This window comes from Bombina bombina, chromosome 1 (genome assembly GCF_027579735.1).
Source record: "Bombina bombina isolate aBomBom1 chromosome 1, aBomBom1.pri, whole genome shotgun sequence".
In the NCBI taxonomy this organism is placed as follows: Eukaryota; Metazoa; Chordata; class Amphibia; order Anura; family Bombinatoridae; genus Bombina; species Bombina bombina.
Window position 1 is genome coordinate 739,557,824 of NC_069499.1, and position 15,637 is coordinate 739,573,460.

The 15,637-nt window shown below is 34.4% G+C and overlaps 1 protein-coding gene across 1 annotated transcript in view; it reads right to left on the reverse strand.

Moving 5' to 3' along the window:
* Positions 1 to 1,771: 1,771 nt before the first annotated feature.
* HS6ST2 (heparan sulfate 6-O-sulfotransferase 2) overlaps positions 1,772 to 15,637 on the reverse strand; it is a 44,710-nt gene continuing 30,844 nt past the window's right edge. Inside the window, exon 4 of the mRNA XM_053714678.1 lies at positions 1,772 to 3,547. Coding sequence (XP_053570653.1) covers positions 2,851 to 3,547 — 697 coding nt within the window. The 3' untranslated portion in view covers positions 1,772 to 2,850. The remainder of the gene's footprint in view (positions 3,548 to 15,637) is intronic.

A 15,637-nucleotide genomic window follows, 5' to 3' on the forward strand; every position in this document is an offset into this window, starting at 1 on the left:
CAATTACTGTTTCAACTTTAACTTTTACCTGTTTTAGTGTAAGAAATATAACTTTTATCCGCTTCTCCTTCATATAACAGAGTTTAATGTCTCTTTAAACCACTTTTACCTGGTGTAATAAACTTTAGACAATACCATAAAATATAAACAAATAACAGTAGTCGTTTTTTTCACTACGTGCGCCTGCAATGCTACTCCTTAGAAAGAGCAACATACGTAAGTATGAATCGATAACCTATGCTGGATTGCGCAAATGTACCCAGGTGTTTAACTCCTTTGCATACGTTAAAGGGATACTAAACTCAATTTTTTTCTTTCATGATTCAGATAGAGCATGAGATTTTAAGCAACTTTCTAATTTACTCCTATTATCAATTTTTCTTTGTTCTCATGCTATCTTGATTTGAAAAAGCAGTACTGTAAGCTTTAGAGCCAGCCCATTTTTTTGTTCAGCACATGGGTAGCACTTGCTGATTTGTGGCTAAATGTAGCAAACCAATCAGCAAGCGCTACCCAGGTGCTGAACTAAAAATGGTCCGGCTCCTAACCTTTCATTACTGCTTTTTCAAATCAAGATAACATGAGAACAAATAAAAATTGATAATAGGAGTAAATTAGAAAGTTGCTTAAAATTGCATGCTCTATCTGAATCATGAAATTATTTTTTTGGGGGGTTAGTATCCCTTTAACTACATAATAGTAAATAAGAATTCATTTAAAAATAAAATGAGCACTTTATTTTTTACAGTTTATTACTTTCAAATTTCAATATGTATTTATTTTTGCCATTTAAATTGTGTATTTTTACTCTTCGGAATGTTGAAGTGCTATTTATTTGATGTTGAACACTCAAAAGAACTTTGCTTAAAATTCCTTTTGTGAAAGATCAAGAAAGGGTCATTATAGGTGAAAAATGTAATTTTAAGACTAATCAACCCTGCATTACTGTGTGTTTAACCCCTGCAATAGGGTTAAGCACAAAGTAGGAACATCTCTTGGGACTTGCGGTACATTGCTGTTTTCTGTTGAAGAGCTATCTAGATAGGTACGTGCACGTCTTAATCGCTACATGACAGGAAATAGTGCTGCCATTTAGTGCTCTTGCTTATGTATAATATTGTTACAAAACTGCTGCCATATACTGCTGCAGACACGTGCACACTCCTGAACTTACCTTCCTGCTTTTCAACAAAGGATAACAAGAAAACAAAGTAATGTGTTAATAGAAGTAAATTGGAAAATAATTGTATGTTCTTTATGAATCATTAAAGAAAAAATGTGGGTTTCATGTCCCTTTAAGGTGGATGGGGGGCCATTATAGAGTAGGCTTAGGTGTTTCCATTTTGCAGAATGAATGTGGTTTGGAAGCTCTATCGAATTGAATGACAAGTTTAAAGAGACAGTAAATAATTTTTTTCCCTTTGTATTCAGAAGAGACTTTTTCCTTAACCCCTTAAGGACCAAGGACGTACACCGTACATCCTCAAAAAAAATACACTTAACGACCGAGGAGGTATGGCGTACATCCTTGGTCTTGGAAAGTGGTGGAAACGATCCTGATCGCTTCCAGACGCTTTCTGGTTATTGCAGTATCATGTCCGCCAGACTTTAATAAATTGATTCCTAAAACTGAACACTCCCTCTGTTTGAAGAATTATCAAATTGACAATATATATTCTTTTACATTTATTCAAAAAATCCTTGCACATTTACTTCCCATGGGGAACATCATGTCTTTAAAAAAATCAAACAACAAAAAAACTCATAATAATGCAATCCAAATAAACTTTATAAGCCATAAAATGAATTAAATACATATCATAGATCTTTCTAATTCAGCAAGAAAGAGCATTGTTACATAATAGTGTTAAAGGCTCCATGTCTATTTTTTTTTCTTATTGCAATAATTGTGGAATCAGATCAGTACAATCTATAACATACTCAGAACAGATATTTATATTCAGAGTATGTTTTCTCAATGAGTTTTATAAGCAATATATACATAGAATGGAAAACACACATACAATGTCATATATTAACTTCAAATATCACATTAGTTAATGCCTCATGATTTGGTCTTACAATTTGATAAATATGTAACAAAAGTTCTGAAATATACACATCCTGTCTTCAGACCCATCCTAATATTTAGGTATACTGGTGCTGCATGAAAAGTAAATAAAAATAAAATAGTTTTTGTGATACACTGAAGTTGATTTCATAGCGATGTATCAAATTTTCATATAGTCATGTAAATGAAGTCAACACATATGAACAATCACCAACTATGGCCCAAATTGATCTTACAAGACATACAGGTCTTTGAAGGGATTGTAGTCTACTACCATAGGGCACAGGAAGATCAGACTTTATACAACAATAATATTTTCTAAATTCCTGGAGGCTTCAAAAAATTAGGAAGAAGTAAATACGAACCCGTTAATATGATACACACTATTGCATAATCTGTAAAACTCTTAAGTAAAAACAATAGATATGACGTAATGAAAAACCTTTAGCCACTGGAAATATGCAACTAAACTGAGCCAAATGTAGCATTCTGATTGGTCAATATCAAAGCAGAAACTAAAATCCCATTTATCTTTGAGAAGCCAGTTTATAAAAGGAGATTTGTGTTAATTTTACATCACAAATTATATTCATATTCCATTTCCTCATGTACACTAATTACATTTAATGTGAAGGCATCTGCAAAGGCAACTGATAATTGTTTTCTGCTTCATACTGTAGATGAAGTTAAAATCTTTTGGATTATGCCATCTTCTATAATGTTTTTTTCCTGTAAATTTCATATACAGTCCACCTAGTAAATTAAAAATGCAAAATCTACTACCGCCATTTTTCAACATTGCCTATGTAATCAGTAGTTGAGTTATCTGTTTCCTCTTTATGATTAGCATGCCTAGAGCGGAAAATTTTGCGTTGCTCTTGGCGCTTCCGCCTTGCCTCTTGATGTTCCTTCTGTCTCATAAACTGATATCTTTGTAAGAAAAGGTCTTTTGCATATTCATATAATTCCATGTCTAAAAAATTTAGAGTCTCAATGCGTTTTTGTGTCTGATCATCAATCTCAACACTAGATGCCCTTGTACTGTTGAACTGTGTGAATGGCGAGATGAAATGCATGTTGAAAGTCTTCTCAAAGAGATACTGCGTTTTCCTTTGGAACTCTGTTAGCCCAAAGAAAGCCATTTGCTTAAGGTTTTCCTTAGCACTATCAAGAAGGACTTTGTTCCTTTGATCCTCAGGCATAACTGAAAGATTGTAACATCCAACTAGACTGAGATCTGACAACATACGCACTTGACGGTTGTTGGCCAAGTTGTAAGGACAATCCATAAACTCCTTCAAAGAACAACCAGACCAGTCATCTCCTGTGTAACAGCTAGGCAGCTCATTGGATGTGGGAGATCTACCATCACAAACATGTAAGGACGCTTTCCAGGTCGCTCCTCTCTGAACGTGCCTCCATTCACTCAGATATCGAGACACAGGATCCCGAAGAATGGTAATGTAGTAAAAATTTCTGTTAAATGTAGAGAAATAAAAGAAGAAAATACCAGTTAGGATTGTCAAATGAACTTTCTATTTCCAGACATTTTAAATACAAACAGGTTCCATCTGGTTCTAAAGACACGTCAGTTAGTAACCACTAGCAAGAACAAAGGGGCATTTACTTATTTTTTTCAGAATTAACAAGATAAAGGCTTTAATAAGTGGGTACAAATTATACCAGCTAATTTACATTTTAATGGAACAGTTCCACAATCATATACTATATTAATTGATAAATATGGTCTTGATTGTCAATGTATGTCTGATCTTCCTCGCTTTGCTTCATTTTTTTTATTCCAACAAGGGCATTCAGCTAATCTTTAGCATAAGAGAAATAGATGGATATAGATCATAAAGTATATCACACATGTATGTTACAAAATATATACAGATTTTTAAAATAAGTTTCAAAGTAAAAAAATCCTTTAATAGGCAAAACATTTCAAATACGATTTGAAAAGGTCTTTAAAAAGCAACTTGGTTTAACATAATATTGTGTTAGTTGATGATTCACTGAGTTTCCACAGCAAAAAGTATTTATTTTTATTATCCTGATTAAATGATCCCCTCTATACAAAGCTCCGTATGTGAGACATGTTTTTCATGAGCAGCATTTTGTGGTGTCCGAATCCCACACGTTTCCTGTTCATATCCTGGAAACAATCTCCTCTCACAGTTGCAATGTTTGTACATTCTCATAACAATAATTAGCATTATTGGAATTTATGTTTCTGTTGCCACAATATTCTTCATAACTATTCAGCATCCGCATACATTATGAGACACTAAATAATTAATACTGGCAGCTTGTACAGACACAGAGCCTAAGCAAATAAGAATCTAGTTGCAATCTATTTCATATAGATTTGTGATTAAAATTTAAAGAACAATGCTAAGAGTTTTACATTCAAGCTCTTTGCAAATGTAAAATATAATCTAAATAATCATTTTAGTTATTGGAGGTTAGGAAGGTGAAAATAATATCAGTTTTCACATGGAACCTACACAAATGTAATCTAATTTGCATATTTTCTACCCAGAATCACTAAACTCTACTATGACATGATTTGCAGGTAGACAGCTTGTCTTATATACGTAAATGTAATAATACTTGCTTAATTATACAAATTATATACTCACTTACTGAGGACTTTTCAATTATATTTTATCAACGAAAAGAAACCCTATATTAATTTAATTTCACATCATAAAAAAACACTACACAGATTTTTCAAAATGCTTATTTATCTTGGGCTATTCCTATTTTCTGCCACTAGCTGTCCCTAGCTCCCCTTTAAATAACTACATTTTGATTCTTCTTTTTTATGGATCATACTGAAGGGTTCTTTATGCATGATAAGCACATTCTGTTTGTATTAGAATTGCTAGATACTGAAGGTTTTGTGAGAAATAACTTGAATGTCACACCATGCAATGTCTTTCTGCATTAGGATACTTCTGTGCAGAACTCCAATAAAATAATTATTTTCTAAAGCCTTAGCTACTACTCTCACTTAAATATAAATACATATTTAATTATACTGACACAACCATGCAAAGCTTTACAGTGAAGTAAAATTTTGAGAAATTAGTGCCCGGTTCTTAATAATCCTATTAAAAACAAGGACACTTTAATTCATCAAAATTGACATTTCAAGCGTTTTCTTCAAAAACTTACCTTTCAATCCTGAGAGCCACTGCAGCGCTTCCTCCGTTCAAAATGACAAATCCGTCTTCATCCAATCACAGCATTCCCTCAGGGTATGGTCCCCCGGGGGGGGGGGACGCCGTGGTTGGAGGAAGCCGGATTCGTCATTTCTGACGTAAGCAGAGGCTTCCGAAGGCCGGGGGAATCGATGCAGCAGCTTTCAGGATTAAAAGGTAAATTTTTGAAGAAAACGCTTTAAATGTTAATTTTGATGAATTAAAGTGCCTTTGTTTTTAATAGGATTATTAAAAACCGGGCACTAATTTATCAAAATTGACCTTCACTTTAAGATGATTTGCTATCAGACAGTCTGCACTGTTTTTCTATGCTAGAATCATTAATACTGACAGGCTTTCCCTAAAAGAAAATAGAGTGGTGAGGTGGGGGAACATTTTTGTGCAGTCATTTCCATTTTGGTCCCGGTATGTTTCAGAGGAAATAGCAGAAATGTTCACAGATTTAAATAAAAAACCTGTTGCCCTTCTCCCCCCAGAAAAGATAATGTAAAATATAAATTTAAAGGGACAGTCTACACCCACATTTTTATTGTTTAAAAAGGTAGATAATCCCTTTATTACCCATTCCCCAGTTTTGCATAACCAACACAGTTATAATAATATACTTTTTACCTCTGTGATTAGCTTGTATCTAGGCCTCTGCAGACTGCACCTTATGTCATTCTTTTAACAGACTTACATTTTAGACAATCAGTGCTGACTCCTAGGTAACACCACATCCGTGAGAACAATCTTATCTATATGGCACACATGAACTAACACCCTCTAGTTGTGAAAAAAACTGTCAAAATGTATTCAGATAAGAAGCGCCCTTCAAGGGCTAAGAAATTAGCATTTGAGCTTTAAACTAAGAATACCAAGAGAACAAAGCAAAATTGATGATAAAAGTAAATTGGAAAGTTGTTTAAAATTACATGACCTATCTGAATCATGAAAGTTTATTTTTGACTAGACTGTCCCTTTAAGACTCCCACTAGCTATTGCAGTTCATGCTGAAATCCTCAATAAATGACCCCATTCATACATTGTTCTTGTTCTTTATCTATATTTGTGGGGTGTCCTATCTTCCAGTGGTAAAATCATTGTTGTATAAATTACACAAACAGAATTCAGAGACAAACAAATCACATGGTTCAGGGTAAATGACAGATGGCTTTGCCCTTATGTTCATCTGTGCGAATCACTAACTTTTTCGTTTCCATGATGGCTTTATTTAAAATGATATAAAACATTTTGAGATTGTAATATAAAATGTCCAATTACGAGTAGTAAAAAGCTTTGCAATATCCATTAATTGTTTAATTTGCTAGGTTTTTACTGTAAAATATATTGTATAAAAATGTTTGTGCCGTGCTCCCAAGAGAAGCCGAAAAGCAAATTCTATAACCTAGGTTTCTTTTGAAAACCTACAAATTGCCTAAACTAGCTACATACCAGACAGTGATTGCTTAAAGCAGTGAACAAATCGATTAACAGCTAATTGGCCACAATTAAAGGGAAATTAATCTACTGTGCACAACTACAAAAGAATAGTAACTACTCACTATGTTATTGCATTTCTTCCTGTACCTGCAGCTTTTTACAAATCAGTTCTCCTGTTTTCTCTGCCTCTTTGTACTGGGGGCTGCCATATTGTAGCTCAGGTATTCTCACAGCCTGTGACAATTGCAGTGCACACTCACAGATCAGTGATATTGCCTTTTCTTTTTACAGCTGTATAATGTACTTCAGGTTAGGGTGCATGATACAAAGCAGGAGCTGTACAGTTGTGCATTTTTTACAGTTGTACAGTTACATAAGATATATTTAAAAATGCACTAAACAATAATATAGAGCCACAGCAAAAATGTACAGCTCCTGCTTTCTGTCGTGCACCGTAACCTGAAGCACATTATACAGCTGTAAAGTAATTAGGAAATATTACTTACCTGTAAGTGTGCACAGCTTCTGTCACAGGCTGTGAGAATACCTGACCTACAAGATGGCAGCCCCCAGTACAAAGAGGCGGAGTTTCAGTTTCTGGCACCTTTAAGCTATTAAAACAGGAGAAGGAATTTGAAAAGAGCTGCAGAAACAGGAATAAATGCAACATAGTGAGTAGTAACCATTCTAGGGTAGGTGTGCCCAGCAGTTTAATGTCCCTTTAAGGGAGATAAACACACTCACCAAGCTTTTAGAGTAGTTTTGAAAATGATTAACAATGTATTTTGTATGTGAAATTGTATATATAGAGACATGTATGCTCATTTACAGGTACATTATACTCAAAAAAAGACTAGCAGTTAAAGGGAAATTATACCCAATTTTTTTTCTTTCATGATTCAGACAGAGGATGTGATTTCAAACAACTATTCAATTGACTTCAATTATCTAATTTATTTGGTTTTCTTGGCATCCTTTGCTGAAAAGGATACATAGGTAGGCTCAGGAGCTGCTGATTGGTGGCTGCACATATATGCCACTTGTTATTGGCTCACCCAATGAGTTCAGCTAATGCATTGCTGTTTATTCACCAAAGGATACCAAGAAAATTAAGCAAATTTGATAATAGAAGTAAATTGGAAAGTTGTTTAAAATTGCATGGTCTATCTGAATCATTAAAGAAAAATAATTGGGTTTCATGTCTCTGTGAACGAATCAAAAATATTTTTTTGAATGAAAAAAAAAAGTTAGGTAAATGCTGTTTAAATCTGAAGTTAAACTTATAGTGATTTACGTTACTAATTTTCAACAGATTTGATTTAATTTGATCACAATAGATTTCGATTTCATTTCTAATTATGCTCAGAGAAATATACAAAGGATGGCAAACTGCAAACCAAATTGTGCCAAACACATGAAGTTGGTGTTTAATGTTCTCAATATACTGCCTGCCTGTCAGCCTCTGTGTCTGTATGTTTATCTATCTATCTATCTATCTATCTATCTATCTATCTATCTTATCTAACCTTTTATAGAAAGTAAAGCAACACTGGTTTTATTTTGATAATAACGTGATAATTAACCCAAGAAATGGAATGGCTAACACATAATAATAGCGGCACAGGTTATCTAGCTATACTAGTACTGTAACCTGTGATAAGATTAACCACCAGATTAGCCAGCATTGAGCAGATACATTAGTTTTGTTAGGAATGATGTGTTTATGCCAGATATGTGTTAGAAAGCTTTGTGACTCATGGAATCCCTGCCCCGCACTGGGTGAAAATAGGTTTATAAACAGATAAAAATATAAGATCGGTAGTGTGAGTTGATATAATCTGTTTATTGACAGCAGCACACCAGGCTCAATCTCTGGGGTTAAAAACAATTGAAGAGCTTCAGATGAGTGGTTATTTAGGGAAAAAATAAGTGTGTTTTTCAAAAATCAATACTGGTTGAGAGAATGATCAGTTACTGTACATCAGTAATTTTGAGGGTGAAGTCAAACACATACTATAATAAGAAACGTTGTTATCATTTCAGACAGCAACCAGATACGAAGTAAAGGTCATTACTAACTACATGGTATCCTGTGAAGCTACATTTTGTAGTAAGTTTGGAGCTGTCTCACTGTTGTCAGATCAGAAAAGCAGTAAGATTTAGAATAGGGGTGTGCATAGTTTAGTCCATTTTTTTGTGACATTTGTTAGTGTGATCTATGTGAACACAGTGACTTATATTATTGTACTGGATAACTTTTTATTTTAAATTGAATTCCACTGTAGTGATGCAGAATTTATACTGTAGTACATCTCTTTGAACTTGAGCCCACGTTATGTTATGGTTGAGAGGGATTCAAGACGTTGCAAAACACTTGGGGGCCTATCTATCAAGCTCTGAAAGGAGCTTGACGGCCCGTGTTTCTGGCGAGTCTTCAGACTCGCCAGAAACAGCAGTAATGAAGCAGCGGTCACAAAGACCGCTGCTCCATAACCTGTCCTCCTGCTCTGAGCAGGCGGACAGACATTGCCGGAAATCAACCCGATCGAGTACAATCGGGTTGATTGACACCCCCTGCTGGCGGGCCATTGGCCGCGAGTCTGCAGGGGGCGGCGTTGCACCAGCAGCTCTTGTGAGCTGCTGGTGCAATGCTGAATACGGAGAGCGTATTGCTCTCCGCATTCAGCAATGTCTTGCGGACCTGATCTGCACTGTCGCATCAGGTCCGCCAGACTTTGTTAAATAGAGGTCTTGGTCAGATCTACTGCTAGATACTGATGTACAGGACTTGAAAAAAAGATCACAATATAGTTTACCAGTCCTGGGTAATAAGTTACTGGTCCAAAGGGCAAAAGTTACTGAATTTTACAGATAGACAAAAACCAAAATTCTGCAGTTTCTAGAAGAAACTGATGCTCTAGCAATTGATATTTTGAAAGCAACATTCTAACACTATTTACCTTACAGACAGAATTTTGATTGCAACATTTTACATATTCTCTTTTCTAGGGCTACATTTTAATGCTAAACCAGACTGAGAAACTGACTGATCTAGATGTACTGTTCCCAATGCAAGAAGTCACATGACAGGTCAGTCAGTTTATCAGTCAATTAGACTCCTCCATTCATGCTCAAAGATATTTCAACATCTAGGTCTCAGCTGTTCTTAAACATTAGTCGGCCATTGCTGCTTTATGAGGATGCTGACTTTGAGAAAATAATCACTAACTTGCTAAAAACAAAGCTTTATTTATTAATGAACAAAAGCTGGTCATTTGTTTTTAATATTATAAGGTTATTTAGGGTTTGAATATGTTTCCTATGAAATTGAATTAATTTCCTATTTATAAGAATGTAAAAATCAGCTTTCACATGTTTACATTAAAATAATAGACCTGAAGCGTAGATGCCTTACTTGTAATTCTGATGCACAAATAATGCATTGGCAACATAAGGTGTTCTTTTGCTTAACACCCGCCTAGCAATGTGGTCTTGACTTCCCCACACCCCTGAAAGCAATGCACCAAATCAGCTCTCAGGGTGACATTACTGTATTGAAACAGTGGGATTGACAAAGTGAAACTGCGTTGTAAATATCGGAATCGACAAATATCAACCACAAACTGCCTGATTACCAAGTCAAGTCTGATGAAGGGTCTGTGAACCCGAAACGTCACTGTTTTCACAATAAATTGTTAATGCATTCTGCAAATCCAGTGAGTGTGGATCTCTCTACTATTGGATTATGTCTAACTATTCCTGCACCCTGGCAGATGGACTACAATGAGATGTGAGATATATACTATATATATATATACACATTGTACAACTGAATGATTATTCTTTTTTTTTCTCTTTTTCATCAGCAAACTCATCCCCTATAATAAAATAATAAACATAGAAACCTACATATTTATACATCTATTAATACATTTATTTAAAATGTGTAATCTGAATGTAAGATCTAAATACAATATTTTTTATTCCAATGTGGGTGACTAAAATAAGCAGAAACTGACCAGAGACTGTCCTTTTGCCTCTGAGCCAGTCCATTAAATAGGACCAGCTTGGCGACACAGCTTTTAATTGAAATGAATGACATTCTTGATATGACTAAGTTTATTGCCAGACAAAAATGTTTTGCAAAACACTCGGCAGCCTGACTAGGGCTTTGAACTTGACTGAGAAGAGTCTTGTGGTGATTAATGGTCCACAAAGACATTTTATATTGAGACACAATGAATGGAATCATAAAACCTTTGTAATTCTAATTATAGCGGCATAATCAAACCCTCTATACAATTTATTCATTGTGATTTTTGCAAATGGTTCAAAAATCAGTCTGGTTCAGGATTTTTGCAGTTGGTTCACAAATCAGAGTCTGGTTCAGCAAGATCAAATACATATGTGGTTGATCACAATCCTTAAAGGGACATGAAACCCAAAATGTTTCTTTCATTTTTCAGATAGACCATATCATTTTAAACAACTTTCCAATTTACTTCTGTGATCTAATTTGCTTCATACTCTTGATATCCTTTGTTGAAGAAGCAGCAATGCTTTACTGGGAGCTAGTTAATCCATTGAATGAGCCAATTGCATGAGGCGTGTATGTGCAGCCACCAATCAGCAGCTCCTGAGCCTACATAGGTATCCTTTCAACAAAGGATAACAAGAGAACATAACAAATTAGATAATATAAGTAAATGGGAAGATTGTTTAAAATCACATGAATCATGAAAGAAAAACCACCATCAAAGTCTATGGGGATTTTTGTAGATAAATCATTTTGGGCCAGATTACAAGTGGCGCGTTAACAGTTACGTGTGACCGAAAAGGGGTTTATTGTGGCTGTTTGTGTGCGTCAGATGTAGCGCTTGTATTATAAGTTACAAGTAAAAGTGATCGCTTGAGCGCAATTGAATTGAATTAAAGTTTTACTGTAACAGCTCAGCCAATACAACCTCTGATTGGCTATTTTACTGTAGACCTCCATGAGAATAAAACGGGTTGGCGGCTGCACTTCAGCATGCAAACTGGATAAATATGACAGAAATAAACCATTCATAATTAAAAAGTATTAATTTATAGACACTGCTGTTGCATAAAATTAAAAGCTCAGCTTTCATGAGTCTTTAACAGGTACATGACATCTACTTTGCACTTGCTGTACAAAAATATACATTCTTTTTTTATGAAACACAGCAGCTCGCTGCACAAATAAAGAACCTTTCCGTAGGAAGAAATATTGAAGGTATATTTTTAATAATAGACCATTAAATTCACCTTACTAAACAACATGGTTACTTCTGATGAAATTGTCTAGTTCCTGACATCCTATATTGGATTGATCTCTCAATGTGAATGGACCTATTGGTATTATGAAAACAATAGGTCATTACTTAGAGCTGACACCAGGTGAGACCCAATAAATATATGTTTGCTTTGCCAATTTGACTTGACAGAAAATATATATTAAAAATGGAAAGGAAATAAGAAGCACTGTCTCCAATTCCTTCACATTTATTTATATATATTTCCTACAGAACACCACAATTATGGAACAACCTCCCACACACTTTTAAACCTTCCCCAAGCCTAAAATCCTTTAAGAGATCCCTCTCTACATATCTAAAACAGAATGCACCTGCCATGGTTGATTATATATTTCCTTCCTGTTCTATGTTAAATTTTGCATATATTATGTATTAATATTGTTTCTGTATTTTATTGCACCCTATTTTAACAATGCAATGTTTTGTGGACCCAGGACATACTTGAAAACGATAGAAATCTCAATGTATCCTTCCTGGTAAACATTTTTATAAACAAAAAAAACAAAAAAACAAATATATATATATATATATATATATATATATATATATATATATATATATATACAGTGACTCTAATGGTTATACAAATGAAAATAATATAGCCTTTCAAGATAAAAAAAAGCACTGCTTCTTCAAACACATTACATGTAATCTATTTCACACAGTTTTCAGTAGCTCATTAAATGCCACAGAACGGCTACCTCAAAGAGAAGAATGCCAAGACTCCTGCCTGGTCAAGCCCAATGAAACCTTCCATTCTAAGGTCAAAATGCCAATCAATATGGACTTAATGTAAAAAGGGAAACAAATCATGGGCCAGAATCAATAACTGTGTATATTTTATCCCAGCTTGCTAGAGTGTTTACATTTTACTTTTGCCAAGGTAGAGGAGAGATAAACTGAACTATATCGTAGAGTATCTACTAGGAGACTTAACCCCTTAGGTATTCAATAACCTGCAGCTAAGGGTTAAAGGAGGAATGTCCAAAGTTCATTCATAAGGATAACAAGGAGACCGGAACCTTTCTATCATAGTCAAAAAAGCTAATTTACTTCACTTGAGTTCAGATAAGAGGGACCATGGGAATTCTGAGTTGAGACAAATACTTTAACATCACTTAAATAAAAATAAAAAAAAAACTAAATCAGAGATAATGAGTAATGTGATGACCAACTATCATGGTTTATAACAACAAAAGGGGTTCTAAAACACTAGTAATTGTAAAAGGAACAATTTCATAACTGAAATTCCAGCTTCCTTTAAAGGGACATAAACACGCAATAATAAATGGTTCTAATGCAATCGAATGCTGATAGCACTATTGCTTGTATATAATTATGTGTTTAATCCCATTCCAACTTAGTTAAAGTCACCCACAGACCAGCAACACTCTGCTAATCCTGAGCCAAGTAAGACCACTGAGCCAATCAGGAGCAGCTTATGTGCATAGCTTCCAATCACCAGCTGCAGGCCTCCCAAACCCCCCTGTCTTGTCTTCAATAACCTGGCAAGCTAACACTTTTGTACAATACACACTTAAGGATAGAAGACACTGATGAGAACTACCAGGGCACACAGAGATCTTCACAGTGTGGAGTTTGCCTGGCACAAGAGAGATGATTATATACTAAGGGCAAGATTACAAGTAGCGCACTAATTAATGCTCCCGCTCTAGCGTTTATTGCACTGGAAGTAAGCTTTTTGTGTGTGTCAGGTTGCGCTCTAATTATGAGTTGAATGTAAACTGTTTTCACTCGCGCGCTAACCCTAAAAGTGCAAAAAGTCAAAGTTAGAATTTCATATGCGTGTTCATGTATTTCCCCACAGAAGTCACGAGAAAATTGACCCAATCGCATATTCTCATGAAATATGAGATATGAATATTTCACATTCCAATGTTCTACACATACAAGAATATGTTCTATTTATTAATAAATACATATATCTACATATATCTGATGGTACTTTGGTATAATATATATCTATACCTATATATACAGTATATAGATGATTATATATATATATATATATATATATATATATATATATATATATATAAATATATATATATATATATATATATATATATATATATATACAGATGTATATAGGAATATCTATTTAAAAATACATACAATATATTCTGCTATGTGCAGAACATTGGAATGACAAATATGTACAGTGAATACATAGTTAAAAACTTTATTAAAAATTAATATTGCTTAAATATGCTTTTTTATTTTTTTCATCTACTTAACCCTCCAATGCACTTATATATATACTAGTCAATAAGCCTGCACTGAGGGCAGTCTAATTATTTTTTAAACTACAGATGTAGAAACAACCTATTTTGTAACTCTTCTTTTATATAAATATTTAAGCTACAGGTGTAGCAATACTATAATTTTAATGGACTACTATCTTAAATATATCAAAAATATTTTCTATATAATAAACTACAGATATAGCCACACTCTAATTAGACAAACTACTGTCCTAAATAAATACAAAGTTTCTTCTCTCTAAATTATATCTACTTTAAGTATATATCTTTATATACAACATTTTTAGTAAAACAGGCATCACTTCCAGTTATTAATTTCCCCCACATCGCAATACACCTAATTACCCTATTAACCCCTAAACCGCAATACCCCCACATCGCAATACACCTAATTACCGTAATAACCCCTAAACCGCAATACCCCCACATCACAATAAACCGTATTACCCTATTAACCCCTAAACCACAAACCCCCCCACATTGCAATACACCTAATTATCCTATTAACCCCTAAACTGCAAAACCCCCACATCACAATAAACCTAATTACCCTATTAACCCCTAAACCGCAAAACCCCACATCGCAATACACCTAATTACCCTATTAACCCCTAAACCGCAAAACCCCCACATCGCAATACACCTAATTACCCTATTAACCCCTAAACCGCAAAACCCCCACATCGCAATACACCTAATTACCCTATTAACCCCTAAACCGTAAAACCCCTACATCGCAATAAACCTATTTAACTTATTAACCCTTTAAACTTCCAAAACCCACAACGCAAATAACTATTTAAATAACAAGTACACTAACCTAACAACCCCTAACCTAAAACCCCCTAACCTATCAACCCCTAACCTAACACCCCATTAAATAAAACCAAATTACCTAAACTAATACATTCTAAAGTTACAAAAAATAAAAAAAAACTAAGTTTACAAAAAATAAAAAAAAGCCTAACATTACAGAAAATAAAAAATCAAATTACCAAATTTAACAAAATTAAACCTAATCCCTATGAAAATAAAAAAGATCCCCCACAAAATAAAAACACCTCTTACTCTAAGAATAAACTACCAATAGCCCTTAAAAGGGCTTTTTGCAGGGCATTGCCCCAAGATAATCAGCTCTTTTACAAAAAATATACAAAGTCCCACCTAACATTAAACTCCCCCACCCCCAAAATAAAAGAACCTAACACTAAAAAACCTAAACTACCCATTGCCCTGAAAAGGGCATTTGTTTGGGCATTGCCCTTAAAAGGTCATTTAGCTCTTTTACTGCCA